The following is a 19,969-nucleotide window of genomic DNA, read 5'->3' on the forward strand; positions in this document are numbered from 1 at the left end:
TAAAAGAAGCAAAATTTGCGGCTTCTGGTAAACACATTGCAGTATTTCACTTATTTATCAATGTTATTGTAAACTCATGATAGGACCCTGCTAGCACGCAGGGATATAATTACAAATGTGAACTTAAAAACACACACAGAGAGACAATGTGTGGTAAAGTTTACTTTTAGTCATCTCATTAAGTAAAGTGGTGGGGTGTTAATACGTGGACAAACTGGCGTACACACACCACTGGAAGCAATATTAAAGTCTGAGGCTTCAACACAGTGGATTACTAGGCTCAGCTGCTCAACAAGCACAACAGAAACTAATTTCTCCCCCCCCAAGATGAATATGTGTGCACACGGAGAGTTTAAATGCTGAAAGTTAACCTTTAGAAGGCCAACAGGAGCCCTGAAGCTGTTAAACCTTTAAATGCTGTTGTTGTGTTGTTTTTTATTTATTTAGAAGAACTCATAAAATTGGATCCACATAAACACACACACACACACAAAAAACAAACAGTAAAGTATTTTTGGTCTCAGTTTGTTTTCCATGTTACACGGGGAATAGAAAAAATGTCAAATTCATACATTATGAACACTAGTGTGTAGTGGAAGTGGTCTTTCTGCAAGAAGAGGTAATTAACTGTAACACTGACTACTGGACTTGGCAAATTACCGTAAACACCATCTTCTCACGCCCCGAGCTGCGTGTAATGCTTTTGTTTATTGGAGTGGGTGTTTGCATGAATCCTAACAGTGCAAACAGCGAAAGACCTTGTAAATATAGGGAAAATATGATAGCACAACATAGAAACCGAAAGTTCAAAATGTCTAGAGAAAATAGTAAAAATACATCACCACATGTGTAACAGTGAAGAGACATTAACGCTTTTCCTTTGTTCTTTTTAAAGTTTTTTTTTTTTTTGTAGTACACTCAGGAGCATTTTAGGCTATAGAGTCTAACGAGTGGACGAGAATGCACTTCTTCAGCCTACAAAAACTGACAGGTGCATCTCAATAAACTAGGATATAATCGAAAAGTTCAGTAACTCAACACAGACACTGAAAATCCTCTATTGCATAAATCGAATTAGCGTGATCATGACCTACACCTCATAGAAACCCACTTAATGAGAAATTCTGAATACTACAGGCAACCAATGAAAACACAGATTTAATACAGAAATGTTGGCCTCCTGAGCATAAGGACTCGACTCCCGATCGAAGGTCGTTTGTGCGAGGATTGCTGTATCTGTTGCTTTAATAGCAGCCTTCGGCTCACCTGCAGTGCTTGGGCCGGTTCGTCCCATCTTCCTCTTGAGAATACACAATTGGTTCTCTATGGGGGTCCGGTCATGTGAGTGTGCTGACCAATCAAACGCAGTGATAGCATGCTCATTAAGCCAATCAGGTAGCAACTTTTCTGGCAATGTTGGAAAGTGAAGTCTTCAGACAACTTTAGAGTTGATAAACTACAGTGAACCAACTAGTGGTTCCAAACGAACTTGAATAGTATGGACTTGTGAACTAGAAGGAAATCTTGAGACTGATTGATGAATCGGTCGAAAAGTTGGCAATATTCAGATTCACTTTCTTAAATGGGTTACCTTGAGATGACAGACTGTTGAATCCCAGGTCTATATTCCCACGTAATGGTATTCATTTTCCATACATAAGTAAGAAATATAGACATGGGACGTATATCAATATGTCAGCGCTGTGTGGTCCCATCCCACAGATTGAGAAACTGCCATGTCGACAAATTCACATGCGGCTATCAATACTTTCATTTGGCAACTGGGGAGGACGCTGACATTAATTCAGTGCCGCGCTCAGTTATCCTAATGCGTCGCGGCGCATCTGTTATGGATTCAAAACTGAAACCTGCAGACGTGCAAACGTTTGCGAAGCCTGCGGTGTGGCGAAGCGTCGACTCCACTTGGCTCGAACCGAGGCGGACACTTTTCAGGTTTCGCAGCTGTCACGGTGACAGCTTCATCAAACACGACTGTCAGCACAACATAATGTATTCCACGTCGCAGCGCATTAAGTTATCACTTCACATGTTTCTTTTTTTTGTTTGTTTGTCTCGTGTTTTTTTTTTTTCTTGCTTTTACCAGAGTTAACAGAAGCGATGATACACAAAATGACAAATTGTGCTTGCCTGAAGGTTAGAGCAGCAAGCTTTTGGGGGAGGGGCGGCGGAGGGACGGGGGCGGGTTTGGCTGGCTTAAATGAATGAGTAATGCTCTCCCGTCCCTCAGCAGCTACTTTTGAAGTGCCCTTGGAAAAGGCACTGAACCCCCAATTGCTCAAATTGAGCTGCTCAGTGGCCAGAAATGCAAAACTATGACTGCACTGGGTGGTTATCAAATGGAGTTGAATGAAAGAGAGCAACCAGGGTGGGAAGAAGAAGAAAAAACTCCCACCAAAGCCTGGGCTCAGTCCGGAACTCCAGGTGAGAATATTTTGTCGGCTACCACAATCGGCAACTAGCCACCAATTCACACTCGTGCTTCATTCAGACTAGTTGGCCTGTATTTTTGTAGGAACTAATATGAATCAGGCTTAGAAGCTGTAGTTAGTTTATAATTCAGAGCTTCTGCTGTAATTCATTAACATTCATTGGTCGGAATTATAATTCAGTCACCCTGTTATTTTCCATATGCTTAAGTCAAGTCAAGTTCGTTTGCATAGCACATTTCAGCAACAAGGCAGTTCACAGTGATTTATGCCATAGACACATAATACTGTAACCAATTGTGAAACAAGCAATAAACATTTTGTCAAGTATTGTCATCAAATCATAAAGCGCATCAAATATATTGATCAGTGTTCCGGTCATTAGTCAAGGCAACTCTAAACAGGTATCTTAGGGTTTTTTTCTTTCTGTCTTGATTTAGTGTTTTGCCAAATTTTAGGTTTTGTGGAAGTTTGTTCCAGATTTGTGGTGCATAGAAGCTGAATGCTGCTTCTCCATGTTTGGTTCTGGTTCTAGGGATACAGAGCAGAACCAGAAGACCTGAGAGGTCCAGAAGGTTGTTTTCTTTAATATATTTTGGTGCTAAGCTGTTCAGTGATTTATAAACTAATATAAGTATTATTCTCTGAACTACAGGGAGCCAGTGGACGAACTTTAGGACTGGGGTGACATGCTCTATTTTCCTGTTTTTGGTATGTTTAAAGCTGCGGTACGTAACTTTTACAAAAAAATCATATGTTTCTTTCATATTCCTTAAAACTGTCAGCATAATATGAGACAGATAATCTGTGAAAAAGCTAAATCAGCTCCTCTGCCTTCTCCCAGTGTCAACTACAAACCAAAAAGCTAAATCAGAAACAACCAAACAGAAACAGGAAGAGGGTCTTAGCGCTGTCAGTCAACCTTGTGTATGCGTTGCTCACCAATGACGGCGTATTAACAGTTCTCCTATATCGATAAGTTGTTTCTCTGCCATTAGCACATTAAGCACGAGGTTGATTGACAGCGCTAAGACCCTCCACCTGGCTCTGATTGGTTGTTTTCACAGACGATCCGTCTCGTATTGTACTGCCACGACGCAGTGACACTTTTAGCAAATATGTTAAAAACTGCTCATGAATACATATTTGCGTGCCATTTTGTGCCTGTAACTTCGAAACCAATTCATCTGATTCCATCTTGTCACGTTATAGTTCATACTTTCAGTAACGCCAGCAAGGCTTAACTACATTTCAAAATGCTGCCGTTGCAAGTGAGGAGCCTCTTATCTAGAGGGTCAAATTCACCGCCTTTATTATTCTGCATTGAATTTATAGCACAGCTATTACTAAAGATCAATACCACTTAAACTGCTCCATTGATATTGAAACCTGCACTGATTTACAAGCACACGGTCCTGGTCAAACCAAGACAAACACGCACTGGTCACAGCAATATTTGGCCATTATTTGCTGCTGTCTAAATGCCGTCCTCTTCTGTTTATCATTTTGGGATTGTTCGCAGAGACCAGTGTTAACACACCTCCAGATACTACATGTACACTCAGAAAAAAAAAAAAAAAAAAAGGTATTTCAATAAATTGGACTGGAGTGTATAAATGTCAATTTAATTTATATTCAGTGTCTTAAAATCCAGTAAGCTTGAAAGTGTGCGCTTCTACACACACACTTCCAGTTAACTGTATTTGAAAAGATTTTCTTTCCCAGGCAGCAGTTTGGTCTCACCACTGTATAGACAAGCATGTCCACACCAAGACTAACAAACATACACACGTACGCCTACACACTGCTATACAAATACAGGAACACAAGAGGGCACAGAACGTGTTTACTCTGAGAGCGGCCATGGCCGATGCGCTGGAACCTCGGGGGGTTCTCACCGCTGCCCGGAAAACATCTGGCAGGTGAGCAGATGAAAAGGTGGACTGCCAGCAGAGAGTGAAAATCTTATCAACTTAATGTGCAGAGTGGAGCACTGATACCGGCCAGGGCTGGGATTTGATTACAGACAATCACTTGGGAGTTACATGGAGGCAACCGTTGCAATTTAGCTCAATCCAGGATTTGTGTCTTCTCAACATTTCTCTGCTTAAAAAAAACCCCAAACCCTCTGACACTCAGCTCATCACAGTGACATAATGCACCTGGCATGCACTTCAAAAAGACTGCATGTTAAGGACTTTTCTGAGCAGTTTTGTTTTTTTGAATATTACATTTGTTGTATATGATTAAAAAAATGATGACACCATTTTAATACATGTAGGATTCAATCCAGTTTAATTGATTGCCTGTCCATTGCCTTTCTACGCAGTTCTGTACAATTCTCATCTCCCTTCAGTGCCCGTTTGGGATTTCTCCCATTGAGCTCAATTTGTCCAGTTTGTTCAACCCGAGGTACAGAGGGAGGAGTTTTGAAATTATGACATGGATTTTCTGCGCTGTAGTTTACCACGGTTGTAGTTTGACAATGGCACCGGAGGAATGAATGAAGCCATTAATTCGAAGTTGGCCACGCTTCCTTCCAAATGCTGAGAGATTAAAATCGGACAAAGGGGAATGCTTAAAAAATTTTTTTGCTAGCAAAGATGTCATACTGCGCGGCACTTCTCTGTTCGCAGTTAGGGCTGGTTGTTTACAGCGCACGCGATTTCTGGTAAACTTCATAGCGTAACTGGCGCATTACACACATCATGACTAAACGTTAGTGATTGGGTAATATCGCTAACAATCGATTAAAACTTCAACAGAGTTCACATCTCAAGCAAGTAATCGTTTCTCAATAGCCCACGTTCCAAATCCTCTGTACGAAGCAAAGCGTTGAACAAGGGATTCGTTTTTACCAGGTTTATATGACACCAGTTTACAACAATTTTTACCTTAAGACACTTTAAATGACAAATAAGTAACATCTCAATAAAGAACTATACACTTTATTGCCAAATTTTCCAAAGACTTGGTACATGAAGGATTCACAGCTTTACTAAAAACATATCTAATAATTATTCATAAGTTCTTTGGAATGATACTCTTTAAAGTGATGTTTTTCTGGCTGAAGCTAAGCATTTCTCTGTATTCTACTTTCTAAAGATAGAGCGAGAAAAGCAACATTTCACAAGCACAGAAAGAGTTGTTCGGCACTTGCTCAGTTCTGTGGGTCAGCTTCGCCAGCTAACTGTTGAGGTCATGTTCAATTTGGAATGCCAATTTTTATCTTTTGAATCCACAATCTGCGAGTTTTTGGCCAAAGTCGTTTTGAAGTTCTGCGTCGGCACAGCATCAAGTCGTCCCCACCCCCCCAAAAAATATGTCAAAACCGCAGGGAATTTCATTTATTTGCTCATTTACTCAATCACTGGTTCACAGTACAACAGCAGCACGTTTCCACCCTCGGTGGCTCGCATTTGATTACCCCTTAACAACTGCTTCTGTCCAATATGTGTAAGCATATTTCAGACAATCACGGGAATCAGCAACATATACATTATTTCAACATACACAAGAGCCTATTTTAATCACACACTGCAAAACTTTACTTGCACACTTGGACAAAATGTACCCCGTTGAATTTTACATGCATTTAAGTTGGGAGCTCATTGCAATAGTTTAAGCTCATGCTACTTGACATGGTGGATTAAATTGACCTGTCTTTTCATTCAAAGTAACGAAAAGGCGATAACATGACAACTTTTTGTAAAAATGTAGATGATAATCTGGGGGGTAATATTTACAGGGCCGCAGGTAATTTCTTTTCAGGTGATTTAATTTTTCACAAATTGAATCAGATTAAATGGCAACACTCAAAATACTCATGACATTTGACCAAATACCTTTTTACTGTCACTTGAGAAATTTTGATGGCTGTTCATTTTCTTTATTTTAAGAAAAAATAGTGCTGCTTGTTCCCTGGGTACAATTTTTGGATGCCCCACCAACCTCTACAGAAGAGACAGGTCATGAATGTGGTAACAGGGGAACGCTGTCATAATTTCACCGGTACATCCAAACCGGTGCGCGATTGTTGAGAACGCAGTGAAACTTAACCTGCTCAGACTCTCTTTCCTACTTTCCTGATCCATTTTAGACATGTGGATTTCTCCTACATTGAATATTTTCAAGACCTCCCCTCACGTCCAACAAACAGAGTCTCGGCCAACTATCAAAGCCGTCGCCACGAGCCTCTATTCCCCCCACCATCCCCTCCAACTCACCATCAGTCACTCAGCGGCGGATTAATCCAAGCAGTCACCCGAGACAACCGATCAGTCACTCATCAGTCGCGCTCACCCAACATGCCACCCATCTAGAGTGGCACATCAGCTCACTCCGCGGGAGTGATTTCGCGCCTCCCCGCCTAAGACCGAGGGGTTTGGGGGTGATGGGGGGGGAGGGGGTCTTACCTTGAGCGCTTCGATATCCAAAGACGTGGAGCGGTCCATGACCGATTCCGTTGAGCTGCAAATCAAACAGAAAGTCCCAAAGGCGAAGATGATCAGAGGAAAACAGATTAGAAACGGAGCCAGAGGAGGGGAGAGAAAGCAACAAAAAAAAAAAAAGAAGAAAAGTTGGGGAAGCTCTCTAGAGTCCCAAACTCTGCTGCTGCTGCTGCTGCTGCTGCTGGTGCAGCAGCAACATCTTCCCTCCCCGCAACTCCCCTGGGCCGCTGCTAAGACTGGGTTGTTAATATTCCAGTAGGGCGACGGATTTTCTCAGTTTCGAGCCTCCAGTTGGGTCGCTTGGAAAAAAAAAAAAAAAAGAAAGAAAGAAAGAAAGAAAAGAAAAAAAAAATCTGGACTTCACACCATGGAAGTCCCCACCGCCGCGCGCGGACACATGTACATCCAACCTCCGGTCAGTCCGTGCAGTGAACGGAGGGAACGAAAAGACGTGAAAATAAAAAAGAAATTGGGGGGCTGGGGGGGAGCGAGAGAGAGCGCAGCGCCGTGCGTAATGATGTTCTCAGGAAGAAGCGGCTTTTGCGCACTTGGCGATCCCTGCTTTCTGTGGTTGTTACATCTGAGTGAGAAACATTCCCCCAACGCCCCCCAATCCACTTCCTTCCCTCTGCTGGAATGATGCCGGGATTCTGGTTCTCTCTCTCTCTCGTTCGCTCTCTGTCTCTTTTTTTTTTTTTTTTTTTTTTTTTTTTTACAGTCGGTCAGCGGATAGATGCCGTTACATCCCGGCGCGTGTCCCGACTCATGTGGCGTTGGGTTCGCTGTTGCTGCCGCGGAATGGCCAATGGAGTCCGAGTCAGAGAGAGAAGATTCAGTCTAGCCTGGGCGACTTCCATGCGGCAAACCGCCAGAGATATGAGCTCCCCCCCTCCACGAAAGAGGAGAGGAAGAGAGAGAAACAGAGAGGGAGGGAGAGAAAAAGAGAGAGATAGGGAGAGAGGATAAACCTGATGGGAGAAATGCTGAACAGTGGAGAGCTGTAGGGAGACGGGAGGAGTGAAGCAAGGAAGGTTGCTGTATATTATTTCAATGACTGACGTACCAATGTGTGTGTGTGTGTGTGTGGGATGGGGGGGGGGGTGCGCGCGCGCGTGTGTGTAGGGGCGCGCGCGTGTGTGTAAAGGAGAAAGAGAGACAGAGACTGGGAGGGGGAGCAGCTCTAATCAAGTAGATGAATCGACAATGCTGCTTTGCCACTGAAGTCAAGAGAGATTTAAATGCAGAGACTGTTGGGAGAGGGTTGCAGAAAGTCTGGGCTCGCTCGGTTTATAGCCCGTGCGCGTAAATTAGAAAAAAAAAAAAGAAAAGAAAAAAATGAAAACACAAGAAATTAACAATATTTATCGCAAACACGCCTTTTACGAAAGGTGAACGGTTTGGCGCGCGCGTCACTGTGCGATTTTGTGGAAACACGAAAGTAGATTTTTGGTCACGTATTTATGAAACAGTAAAACTTTTCTTATTAATTTTTCATCCTGCCATCATTGTCCTGATCCCCCCGCTGCTGCGTAATAAAGTGTCGCCGCCTGCCGACCGTAAGGGTCCCTATGCGTTACCTTTAGCACCTATTGAATATTGTGCGTGCAGGGGGAAGGACATGTTTGGACTATACGAGTGACAAAAAATAAGACCGATAGGGGGAATAATAATAATAATTAGTAGGAGTGGGAAATGACTCGCAGGCGTGTGTGTGTGTGTGAGGAGGTAAATGCTGACAGAGGAGACAGAAGATATACATCGCGTGGGGAGAGCAGGTGTGGTGAGGAGGGGCGGGCTGGGCAAGGAGGAAGCAGAATGAAAATCGAGAGGGAGCTGGAGAGTGGAAAATGCGAAGGAAGGATAGAACCACTAGGATAGGGAACGGTCCATTTAAAAATAAACATTTTCTAGAAGACGATATTGTCAGATTGAGGCTACTTATATATTTTATACTTCACTTTAATCAGATCTTTTGTCGTTGCTTAGATTCTTTAGGAATAAATTAAGGCATATAATGGGTCATAGCCCATCCAGGACTTGTTTAGTTTTCCAAAGCGTTTTGAGTAAATCAGACAAACGTGGTGAACCTGTCAAAGATCCACAAGGGTCCAACTCTCTAAATGAGCGTGTGTGGGGTGTGTGTGTGTGTGTATATATATATAACTATTTGTAAATTACTCATTTAAAATATTAACACAATTATATTATATTTAAATTTTGGGTAAATCCCCTTTTAACATAAGAAATCATTCAAAATACCTTCATTTAGGATGCTTTTTTGATTCCATTCTTCAAATTTGTGGTCTTAATTGAACTTTAGTTTGTAGCAGTGATTAGTCTTACTAAATCTGGCACTATGACAAGGGATGTAGCGTGCAGTGAATCATCTCTGCAGAACATATTCCAAATACTACCCAAATCAGTCATTTCAAATGTTTCCTAATCTTTCTGTAGCACTGTTTTGAAAGTTTACCTAAAATACTGCGCACTGTTGTTTATTTATTTATTTTTCCAAAAATGGTCTCAAGTACCAGATGGTTTACCTAAAACAAATTCACATGCACAGAGAGATCGAGGTAAGTTGATGTGGTTGGGGTATCTCAGGTGTATTTCCTGCCTATTACTCTTCTGTCAAAAGTGGATACTGTATGATCCAAGCTTTAGAGGGTATTGAACCCATTTAAATCGATGAGCTAAGAACTTTTTGAGTATGTTTTCATCGACTCCATTGTTTGCATTCACCTGGTCACCTGGTTGGCTTTACCCACAGTTACCACTAATGCGGTATTCTGTTTTTGTCACTGAGACATGTCTGCATGGTCTACAACAATTTGGCGGCAATTACAGCGGCAAAAGCATAGGAGGTGGATTAGCAGTGCTTGTCAACAACAGATGGTGAATTCCAAGATATGCTACTGTACAACAAAATCCTTTATCCGAGTTTTTTTCCAAGACGGGTTCACCAGTGTTCTTCCAGCAACAGTATGCATTTCGGCGTCATTGCTCGCAATATCAGCAGCTCAGTTGTTGCTGTTGCAACAGACACAACTCCCCGATGGCATTTGTGGCAGCATTTGGAGATTAAAACCACGCATCAGTCTCTGCTACACGTTCAAGGTTTTAACAGTTTGTCAGCTGCTCCACCAGAGACAACAACACATTTGATCTCTTATGTAGAAATCGGGGAAGCATGAAAAAAACATCTGTTGGAAGACCTCCTTTTGGTACAGCAGATTGTAATCTCGTTTTTTCTCTTGTACAGAGAGAACCTGTGATAAAAAGAGCTGAGAAGACAGTCACATGAAATCGAAGAAGCCTGGCGGGGTTGTTTCAAGGCCACCGACTGGGTTGCACCCTGCCTGGCACATGGACATTGCATCAATGCCATAACTAAGTGTTTGACTATCTAAAAGTTTGTGTAGACAACCCTCTCCCCACCAGTACAGCAAGGTTCTTCTTCAGTAACAAACATTGGGTTACCAGTGATCTTAAGGAACTGCTTAACAACAAAAAAAAAGATACTTCATCAGGTAAGGAGACAATAAATTATCGAGAAGCATACAAAAACAACATGAAATCGAGATTAGAGGCAGCAAGGAGGCATAACTAGAGAGGAAGCTACAGCAAAGCATTGTGAGAAGGGTGTGGTCAGGGACAGAGAAGATCACAAGCAGAAAGTGGATCAGATCAATAGAAGACTGGACAGAGGCTATGAACTTAACACAAGCATCCTCCTGTCCTGCCCTCAGCCACCCAGCTAGCTCTTTCTCCCTAAACCCACAGCTTCTCTGTCTCACCTTAAATATTTTATCCTCTACCATGGTCATGGCTCCAACGGCTTTATCATGATGGAAACCGGCCTTTTTGCATATTTCCTCTATGTGCATCTATGAAGTTGTTAACAGGAGATATGTCAGAATCTTCTTTATTATTAATAAGTGGTGCCTCTCCTGAAAATATCAATGGAAATCCACTTTGTTAAAATAATACAGATGAATAAGTTGTGACAAACTCTATAGGTTAGTTTCAGTTGAACCTACACGAAGCAATACCTTTCCAAGGCTACGATCAAAACTTGCCATCCTATTGTGCAATTTTAAAGTTTGTCTTCAATCTCACCCATTATAACCTTTGAACTTTTCTCTATAGATTATTTTTTCATATTTACAAGTTACAAGTCATTTAATTGATCAAATAATCACATAACAAAGTTGAAAGGGAATATCCAACTATATGACTCTATGATGCATATTACGTATTTTAAGTAATTTATGATTGCAGTTTTCTATATGTTCTCTTAGCAAATCAGATTTTTTAAAGGTTGTAGAATGTCCATCTAAAGACAAAATGTGACAAATAATTAGAAAGAAATAGTGATTTCAGAGTATAATATATGTCACGGTGTATGCACAAATAGACATTCAGTCATACGGATTACTTGTTATTCAGACTCAATTTAGTTGCCACGTATAACAGGGACCATGCTGTTCACAGCTTGTGCAAGTCTTCCAATAATTCACAGGGAAGGTACATTCATAGCCAATTGAGCTAAAACGGTTAACTTGTGCAGATGTTGGCTTGAAACTATTTTCATGTGTTTGAAAATGATGAGTGTCTAAAGATTTTAATTTAGCAGCTGTGTATTTTTTTTAAGCTTATGTTCCACAGAGTTTAGATATTAAAGAAGCAAATGCTTAAGGCAAACTAAAGTAAACAATCTTTCTTTTTCTGCGTGTCTGTGTCACACACACAGACACGCCTCATCCTCTGCTCCTCCTTCCTTTTTTGTCTGAGAGTTTTCTTTCTAGATTTTTGGTGTACAGCTCTCTATACATGCTGTGCATTTTTTTTTTTGCTTTGACTCAGATCCGTCTCTTTTCTAATGATTTCAACCACTTCCCTTTTCTGTTTCAGTTTACCGCTGCTTCCTACTCTTCTGTCTCTCATGGACCCATAATTCTCCCTCTATCTCTTCTATAAACTTTCTGCTGGCAGGTAATTAATCATTCTTCTGGGGCCATGTTATTTTTAACAAGGGAGTGCCTGACCTCAGATATGGGCACACAGTTCTGTGCCAGCTGGAAATGACATCATCCATAAGCCTCCTTTTTTTCTTTCACTTTTCTTCCCCTCAGAATTGATCATCCCCCCCTTAAGAGTCCTTAAGCTTAAGGACTCTTAACCCAGAGTTAAGAACTAACCCACATTAAAACTGCAAAAAGATGGATCATGTATACATTTTTTTAAAGATTTTTTACATTTTAGAATATAATAAAATTAATAGAAATAACCTTTCCCGTTTATCAGTGTACCAGCAGCAATGTTGAAGCATGTAGATTTGCACAAAAAATACAAACACAAAACAGAAGTGATAATAACGACTTTGGGCGCCTCTGGTGTAAAGCCTACCGTTACTCTAGCAGGGGTGCCCAAAGTGGGTACTGGAGGGCCGGCATCCTGCATGTTTTAGTTCTCTCCCTGGTTTAACGCACCTGGATCCAATGATGGCTCTTTAGAAGGCCTAAGAAGAACATTGACTTGCTGAGAAGATTGTTTCTACCACCAGGAAGAGAACTAAAACATGCAGGATGCCGGCCCTGGAGGACCGACTTTGGGCACCCCTGCTTTACTCTATAGTATCTCCTTCAGACTAGCAGCAGCAGCAATTAGCAAACCGTTTACAGTTGTAAATGGCATTTTGAGAAGCATTGTTGTGATAACGTGCTGAAGCCAGAGTGTCAGAAAGAGCCTGAACTGCTTAAAGAGACAGAGGCCAATATGAAGTCGTCAAATTGGGAAGTCAGATATCTTTTAATTCATTTCTGATACATAACAATTAAAGTAGCATAGTTACCTCATTGAGCTATAAAATGTGCCTGGTAAATACATAATACATTTAATGTGACTTAAATATAGTTGCAGAGCTATAAAGAATTACAATGTTGCTGAGCTGTGGCAAAAATATATGTTAACATGTTTCTGCCATCTTTCTGTGTATCCCTCACTTTCTTCTAACTTTGTCATTTATTCCCATTGGCTGCTCTAAAGCAAGCAGCATCTGTGTGGTGTACAGTGTCTGTACTACAAGACAGGTATCTCAATTAGTGCCTTCACACCATTTCCCAAAATGCCAAGTAATAATTTGCATGTGGTTAAAAATTCGCAAAATAATGAACAGTTTATAAACAATTTAAAGTGTACTGAGTATGTACATATTGCATGAGGATCACTTATGATGTGAGTGACCCCCATCAGATTTGTATAGTGTGTGGTTGTGTAAAGTACAGCGTGCTACTGCAATAGGATAAAATACGTTTCTTTAATCATTAAATGTTAATGACCATCTGACCATAATATGTGTCAGTCCTGCCTCAAAATGGTTTGAAAGCAAGATATGCACTTGTGTGACGGGGCTATAAAAAACATACAAAACACTTAACAGATATTTACTATCACTACGAGTCAATGTATTGTGGTGTTTTAGTTGCTTGGTTTGTAAGAAAGTTCTACAGAACAAGGCCTGAGTTTTTATTGAAAATAGTTCTTATTTAAATGTAAGTCTGGATTTTCACATGACGATTGTGATTCGCTGAATCGCCCTTTTGTTCAGCAACTTGGTTGTAGTTTTATTGGTATCTTTGAAATGATTGCCCTGCTGTGTTTGATCATTTAAATCACGTTCAGCTGGTGGCTATAGAAGGGAGTTTGTCGGCGAGTTCCAGACATCTAGGTCTCGTGGCAGCTGAAAAACAGCACTTAATCATCACTTGTCCACTACTCCGCCTGCCAATCCATTTGAAGAGTTTGTGTTGAGACGGCGTGCATAGATTTTGGCAAACACAGCGCTCTGCAAAATAACCGTCTAGATCTTATTTGTCATCTGGACGGACAAGACTATGAGTTCTGCGGTTGGTACAAATGCAAATTTGCAAACCACAAGCCATGCTGCCAGGTGCAATTTGGGAACAAGAAGTTTTGTACCTTCCAATCTTTCAAAACAAGCCCAACTTGTTTTAATTAAATTAAACTGTCCTGCTGCCTTGAACTCTAAGATTAAACGTACTGTCAGAGGCCTGTCCCAGCCTGACTTTGCTGGGATTTCTAATTATGGCCCTTTAAGATCATTACTGATGTTTTTTTTTTTTTCTTCTCCCTGCCAATGTCTTAACATACAGCCGAATGTTCCCCACCAGCAAATTCTTTGCTTTTACTAAAGTAGTCTCATTTGTTGATGATCACTGATGGTCAAAAACTTGTAATTAGAAGTTCCTTACTACTGCTGCTTAACCTCCACGGTTGAACCACAGGGTGACTGTCACTCAGTGGTAGTCTTCCAATCAGAGGATTGGAAATTTGATCTCATGGCATGCCACATGTTGAGGTGTCTTTGGGCAAGACACAGCATGTACCATTGCCCGTGACAAGCCTGCAGCTGATTATGAGTAAAATTACGCCAATTATCGCTAAAGTATTTAACAGAAAGTGCTAAATGATTATCAGTGAAAGAGAAATACATTGTAAAAGAGCTATTTTGAGCCTAAACAAGGTTAAGATCAATTGCAAGAATGGGAACTATTTACCATCTAATTGTTCCTGATTAGTACTATGTAATTAAAAGATGATGAACTTTCAACCCATGATTTTAGTATCATTGGCAATGCTGTTAGGTTATCATTTTATTTTTTACCAACTTGACTTTCATACATATCTATATGCACAAGGCAATCAAAATGCATTTTTTTTTATAAGTTTACTCGTCTGTCTATAAGAATAGTGCCTTGCTAAAAGGATTCATTATCAGTTTCACCAATTTAAATTTAAAACTTTGTAAGACATGTAAGACTATTATCCAAAGAATTTAAGACACTTATCTCCACAGAAATGTATGTACTTTGCCCAGCCAAGTGGCAATAAATTTGCACTTACCCATGATAGATGCAAAAAAGCTAACTAGCTAGCTAGCATGGGTGTGTTAGCAGTGAGATACCGGTAGCTTCGACCGTCTTGACTCACAGAACACAATGAAGATGTCTGTGTGTGAATTGGCAAGACAGAAAAATCCCAAGACATTTTAAGGCCTTAATTTTAGATACATTAATTTAAGATTTTAAGGATGCACCCTGATGTTGAATGTTTTCACAACTTTTGATGCAGTTTTACAAACCACCTCTGCTTACGTGTTTCCATGGATTTATCCTTGACCTGTTGTGTCTATTCTCATGTCTTAATGATGATGTTTGCTCACTAACATTGTCAAATAAAACTCTCAGGCAGTCACACAATAGTTGTATTATTGCTGAGATTAAGCTACTTACAGTTGGATTCTGTTTTCAAAATTAATAAATTCTGGGGACATATGATTGTACTGAATTTTAATTAGGGCTAAATCTGCACCACACTTTTCAGATTTTTAGACAAAACTCTTTTTTCAATTAAAATCACGAATCATTTTCTTGTAGCTTCACAATTATACTGTATTTGTTGCAGATTTATCTCATAAAATGTCAGCAAAACTTACTTTCGTAGAATGACGAAAAGAAAAAAAATAGTTCAAGGATTACTTTTGCAAGGCACTGTATATTTTGAAGGTTAAAAAAACCTTCTGCATTTATCCATGACTATTTTCTCCTTGCTGACAGCAAAAGTAGATGTGATCTGCAGTGCAACTTATATAACCATAAAACAATAAAAAGAAACTCGAGCTCTACATTACAATAATGCAAGTTCACTGGAATCATTTTACAACCAGGCCCAGAAAGTCTGAGAATGTTTCCATTATTGAGCTCAGAGTATGTGGGTGTGAGTGAATGAACTGTGGTTTAACAAGACTGCAATATGTAATGATTGTTTCACGGTGCGTTGACTTTAATATTCCAGCAGAGGTTTCATTTCATCAGCATGGTGTGAGGGTGTGTGTGTGTGTTTGTGTGTGTGTGTGTGGTGGTGAGATCTAAGCAGAAGAAGTGAGACTGGGGGGTTGGGGGGATGCTGAAAAGTATACAAATAAAAGTCTGTTTTACACAATTGCAAATAAGTGCATTACTGAACTGACCCAATAATTTGCCTCAAGAGATTTGCTTACTTAGTTCCACGGGCTGTTTTTTCTCATGCAGATAATTTATTGGAAGGGTAATAGACTGCATTTAATTAATAACAAAGAGTGGGAGGGATTTCATCATGAGACTGAGATGACATGTTACCCCTACTGATTTCATTAGTCTTTTTTCTCTTCCCATTAATTCTACTGTAGGCTATGTGTCTGCAACACTCGGTCAGCCGAACCCTACTTTCCTTGCTCCTAAAAACCAATGCTTTCACACTTTTCACAGATAAATTATTTGCTTGATCCAAAAATAATAAATTACTTACGTATTGAGCCATTTGAACAATGTTTTAACTACATTCAAACTATATATATATATATATTTTTACACTGAGTCGGCAGATATGGCATTTAGCCAAAGACTTTCGAAGCCAAAAACTACAAACCCCATACACTTCCGCTTTCCAAGAATTTAGCTCTAATTGGTCAACTCGACACCCAATCATTTGGCGGATACGTGTCTCGCTGTCAGCATCCTTCCGTCATGGCGTCTACTCGGACTAACCCTGTTGTTAACCTGCACTTTCTGACTGTTTTACTCCTGCTGGCGATATGTCTGCCGTTCGGAGGAGGACAGAAGAAGAAAGAGGTAATGTCTGAGCCGTCCGGGCATGTTTTACCAAAGAGTTTCCTCCTGCTGTTTAAATAGGAGCTGCACAGGTGTAACCTGCCGGTGTTACTCAAGCTAGCAGTCATGAGAAGGCTCGTGAGAAGAGCGGGTTAATTTGCGTTTTAGACGCACAAATTACATGTTTGATGTGAATGAGGGCAGTCACATAGAAAATGTGCTTAGAGCGGTGTTTTTGAGAACACACGGAGATTAACAAAGCAAGCAGCTATAGCCATGAGGCTAACGCCGTGCAGTTGCTAAACCAAGCAAAACGTATTCTTCTTCTATTAACTAAATTTGTCAGAAAGCGACGTAGAATATTTTCCGACTATATGTGGATGTTTTGTAATTATTGGAAGTCTGTTTGGGTTCCGCAAACGAAATGGAAATACGGGGTGTGCTTTCATGTAATCCGTGAATGCGGAAGAGGTCTAACTAACCACACAGGAAAGCTAAATGCTCGATCTCATGCAGATTGTCGTTCAACAGAAGATCCGTGGGTTTTTTTTTGTTTTGGTTCTGCTGGTTTACTCTGAAGGCATGAAGATGGAGACAACAGACTGATTTATGTGAAGGTAGAAATGATAGCTTTAGCATGTTTACACCCTGGATTTCTCAGCTTTTAATGGATTGTACATGTACTCACCCCAAACTATTAATTGATATATTTCTGGTTGCATATTTTGTGTGTTTGTTCATGAAGGTATACACAGAACACCTTGTGGTTAATCAGGTTTTCATTCACTAATCTTCATATTATTGCTTAAATAACTCAGATGATGATCGTTATTAATCAAAACTCTTTGTATTAATATTGTGTCACTTATAAAATGAGGTTTGCATATCAGTTTCATGGTCCCAGGGGCTTTAATGACAAAATTTTTATTATTTGATCTAATATTTAATTTCCAACAGAAAAGCAATAATTTTGCTAAAATAACATATTGAATATTACACTTTTAATAATAGCTAATATCTATTATTTTGAAGAGTTAAGCGCAAACATAGACACTCACTGGAAATATTTCCAGTGAGCAGAATATATATTTTTTCATAAGTAAATTCAAAGTGTGGCAAGAAAAAAAATGAATAAAATGGACTAACACGGTTATTTAATTGGCATCAGTGCAGAAAAGAATTTTTGTTTATATTGTCCAAGTGTGAGTGAAATTTTTAGAAAACCTGCTGCGTCTGCCTCTAACTGTTTGCATTCTGAATGTTGATAATCCTCATGCATTATTCGTCTGCTGCCCATTTTCATTAGACATAATAGATGGTTTTCTTTGACAAGCTGTTGTTCTAAACATTGTCTGGTACTTGAGTGATTTTCTTTCTCTTTTTTTCCCCTCCCAGTTCTTACATGTAGTGAGTGACGGTTGTTTAATGCTTGTTTTCGTTTTGCCTCCTGTCTGTCTTGTTTTCTGAGATCTGCACAGCCAGACAGCGTAAGTAAAGTGATTGTGTTGAGAGTTTTGGTCCCCTGAGCCCTTTTTTTTTTTTTTTTTTTGCATGCTCTGCTTTAAAGGCTAAATTTGCGCGCTTTCTACCAATACCGAAATATTCTGGGTGGATTCTGAAATACCTGAGTGCAGCCGTGAGCGTGCCCCGTTTGAAACAGATGCATTTTCATTCAGAGCTGTCGTACTGGTGGCACATCGTTTGTCAGCTGGCAAACAGAGGGTTGCGCCAGGTAGATGGCGTTTGCAATTTCCATTTTAATCTGTGAATCAGCTGGTGCATAGCCTGGATGCACGTCCATATGCAGCTGTGACACCTTAACTTAAACTATGAGGCTGATATAAACAAAAGATTTGTTTGACTGATGAGATAAAATGTCTTTTATCATTTTATCTTATAAAATGATAAAAGAAATGTCTTAAATAGTAGTAATAATAATAGAAAATCAGTCAATATACAGAATACTGTCAATTTCAGGCTTTATAGTTTAACATTCCTAGTCACAGAATTTTGTCACTGATTACCAAAGTCTAATTTTACGGAAGCTTTCTGCTGCCAGTTATAGCCATTTTTGTTTTTAAAAACTATCATTAAATAGCATTTATATGTGAAATTCATATGTGAATTTCTTTAGATGAAAATATTTATAATTCAAATATTTCCTTTTAGTTTGTTTTTTTTATGTTTGCAGAAATTATTTAAATTTGAAGCAGAAATGAAGTTGTTTTGCGTGGGAGGAGTTGCTCTACAACAGAGTTTTGTTCATTTAAAATCAGGGAAACAGGGTTTAAACTTTAAAGTTTAGATTTTAAACTTTTTGTAGCATCTCATACTCATGTTAGTATAAACACCTATATAAATGAATGAATTCTATTTAAGATAGGACAATGTAAAACATACATTAACCACTGAAGGAGAGCTGTGTTGTTCCAGGTTATAGCTAGAAATGCTCATTTGTAGCTACATCTGTAGTCCCCAAAACATAAAAAATATGAAACAAAAATAATCTAAAACACATTTGTTCTGAATACATGTAGAGTTAGGGATAACACAGTTTATCTAAATAAATAATAAAAAAATTCAAAAAAAAAAAAAGGAAACCCAAAACACACAGGGTCCCTTATTGTATAAGAAATTAAGCTTAGCTCAACCATTTACAGAATTGCACATATTTTTATACAACTGTTTAACAGAACGTACACTGATTAAACAAAACAAAAAGGACTTAAATATTGGGTAAGTTTAAAATTAGAGCAAGCTGATGCACAAAGGACGAATAAATATTAAAACTAAAAAAACATCTGATATGCAGCTGTTGTATTTTTATTTATTTATTTTTACAAATAATCTGTAGCAACTTTTAACATAAGCAAATAACTAACTCATAACAGTAAATATGTGTTATAAACAACATTTAAGAGAATATTACTCGGTCTGTAATAGCTGGGTTATTACTGTCTGAATCTCATTGTCATAACTCCATGTCAGTTGAAGCAAGGCCTCTAAAGTCCTGGCTGGTGGATGTGACTGTAAATTTACTGCACTGCTAAAAGTGGATAAATGAAGCTCAGATCCATTTTGCTTTAGAACCACTTATTTAAATAAAGTCAGAGGAATGTTTTAAGTCTTTTGGTAAACTTTTCAACTGCACCATTTTATTTTGCTGACTGTACAGATGATGGGGAAGTATTTGAACAGATTATGAAGGGAGTCGTAGAAGGAATGTACGGGGAAAATGGCTGACAGGTCGACAGGCATATAAATGAGCAAAGAATTGGATGTGTCAACAGAACAAAAAGCTGACTGAGTGAAAGAATAAATGAGGAATAAATAGGCAGATTAACCACTGATGGAAAAGCATATAAATGGGTGAGTAAATCTATAAATAATTGAAAGCGAC

The 19,969-nt window shown here is 39.4% G+C and overlaps 2 protein-coding genes across 2 annotated transcripts in view; one reads left to right on the plus strand and one right to left on the minus strand.

The window, feature by feature from the left end:
* LOC116719629 (zeta-sarcoglycan) overlaps positions 1-7,913 on the minus strand; it is a 350,021-nt gene extending 342,108 nt beyond the window's left edge. Inside the window, exon 1 of the mRNA XM_032562196.1 lies at positions 6,863-7,913. Within this exon, the coding sequence (XP_032418087.1) occupies positions 6,863-6,901 (39 nt within the window). The 5' untranslated portion in view covers positions 6,902-7,913. The remainder of the gene's footprint in view (positions 1-6,862) is intronic.
* Positions 7,914-16,454: 8,541 nt separating this feature from the next.
* Positions 16,455-19,969, plus strand: part of tusc3 (tumor suppressor candidate 3) — a 66,173-nt gene continuing 62,658 nt past the window's right edge. Inside the window, exon 1 of the mRNA XM_032562195.1 lies at positions 16,455-16,590. Within this exon, the coding sequence (XP_032418086.1) occupies positions 16,486-16,590 (105 nt within the window). The 5' untranslated portion in view covers positions 16,455-16,485. The remainder of the gene's footprint in view (positions 16,591-19,969) is intronic.

The sequence above is a fragment of the Xiphophorus hellerii genome, chromosome 5 (assembly GCF_003331165.1).
Source record: "Xiphophorus hellerii strain 12219 chromosome 5, Xiphophorus_hellerii-4.1, whole genome shotgun sequence".
NCBI classification, from domain to species: domain Eukaryota; kingdom Metazoa; phylum Chordata; class Actinopteri; order Cyprinodontiformes; family Poeciliidae; genus Xiphophorus; species Xiphophorus hellerii.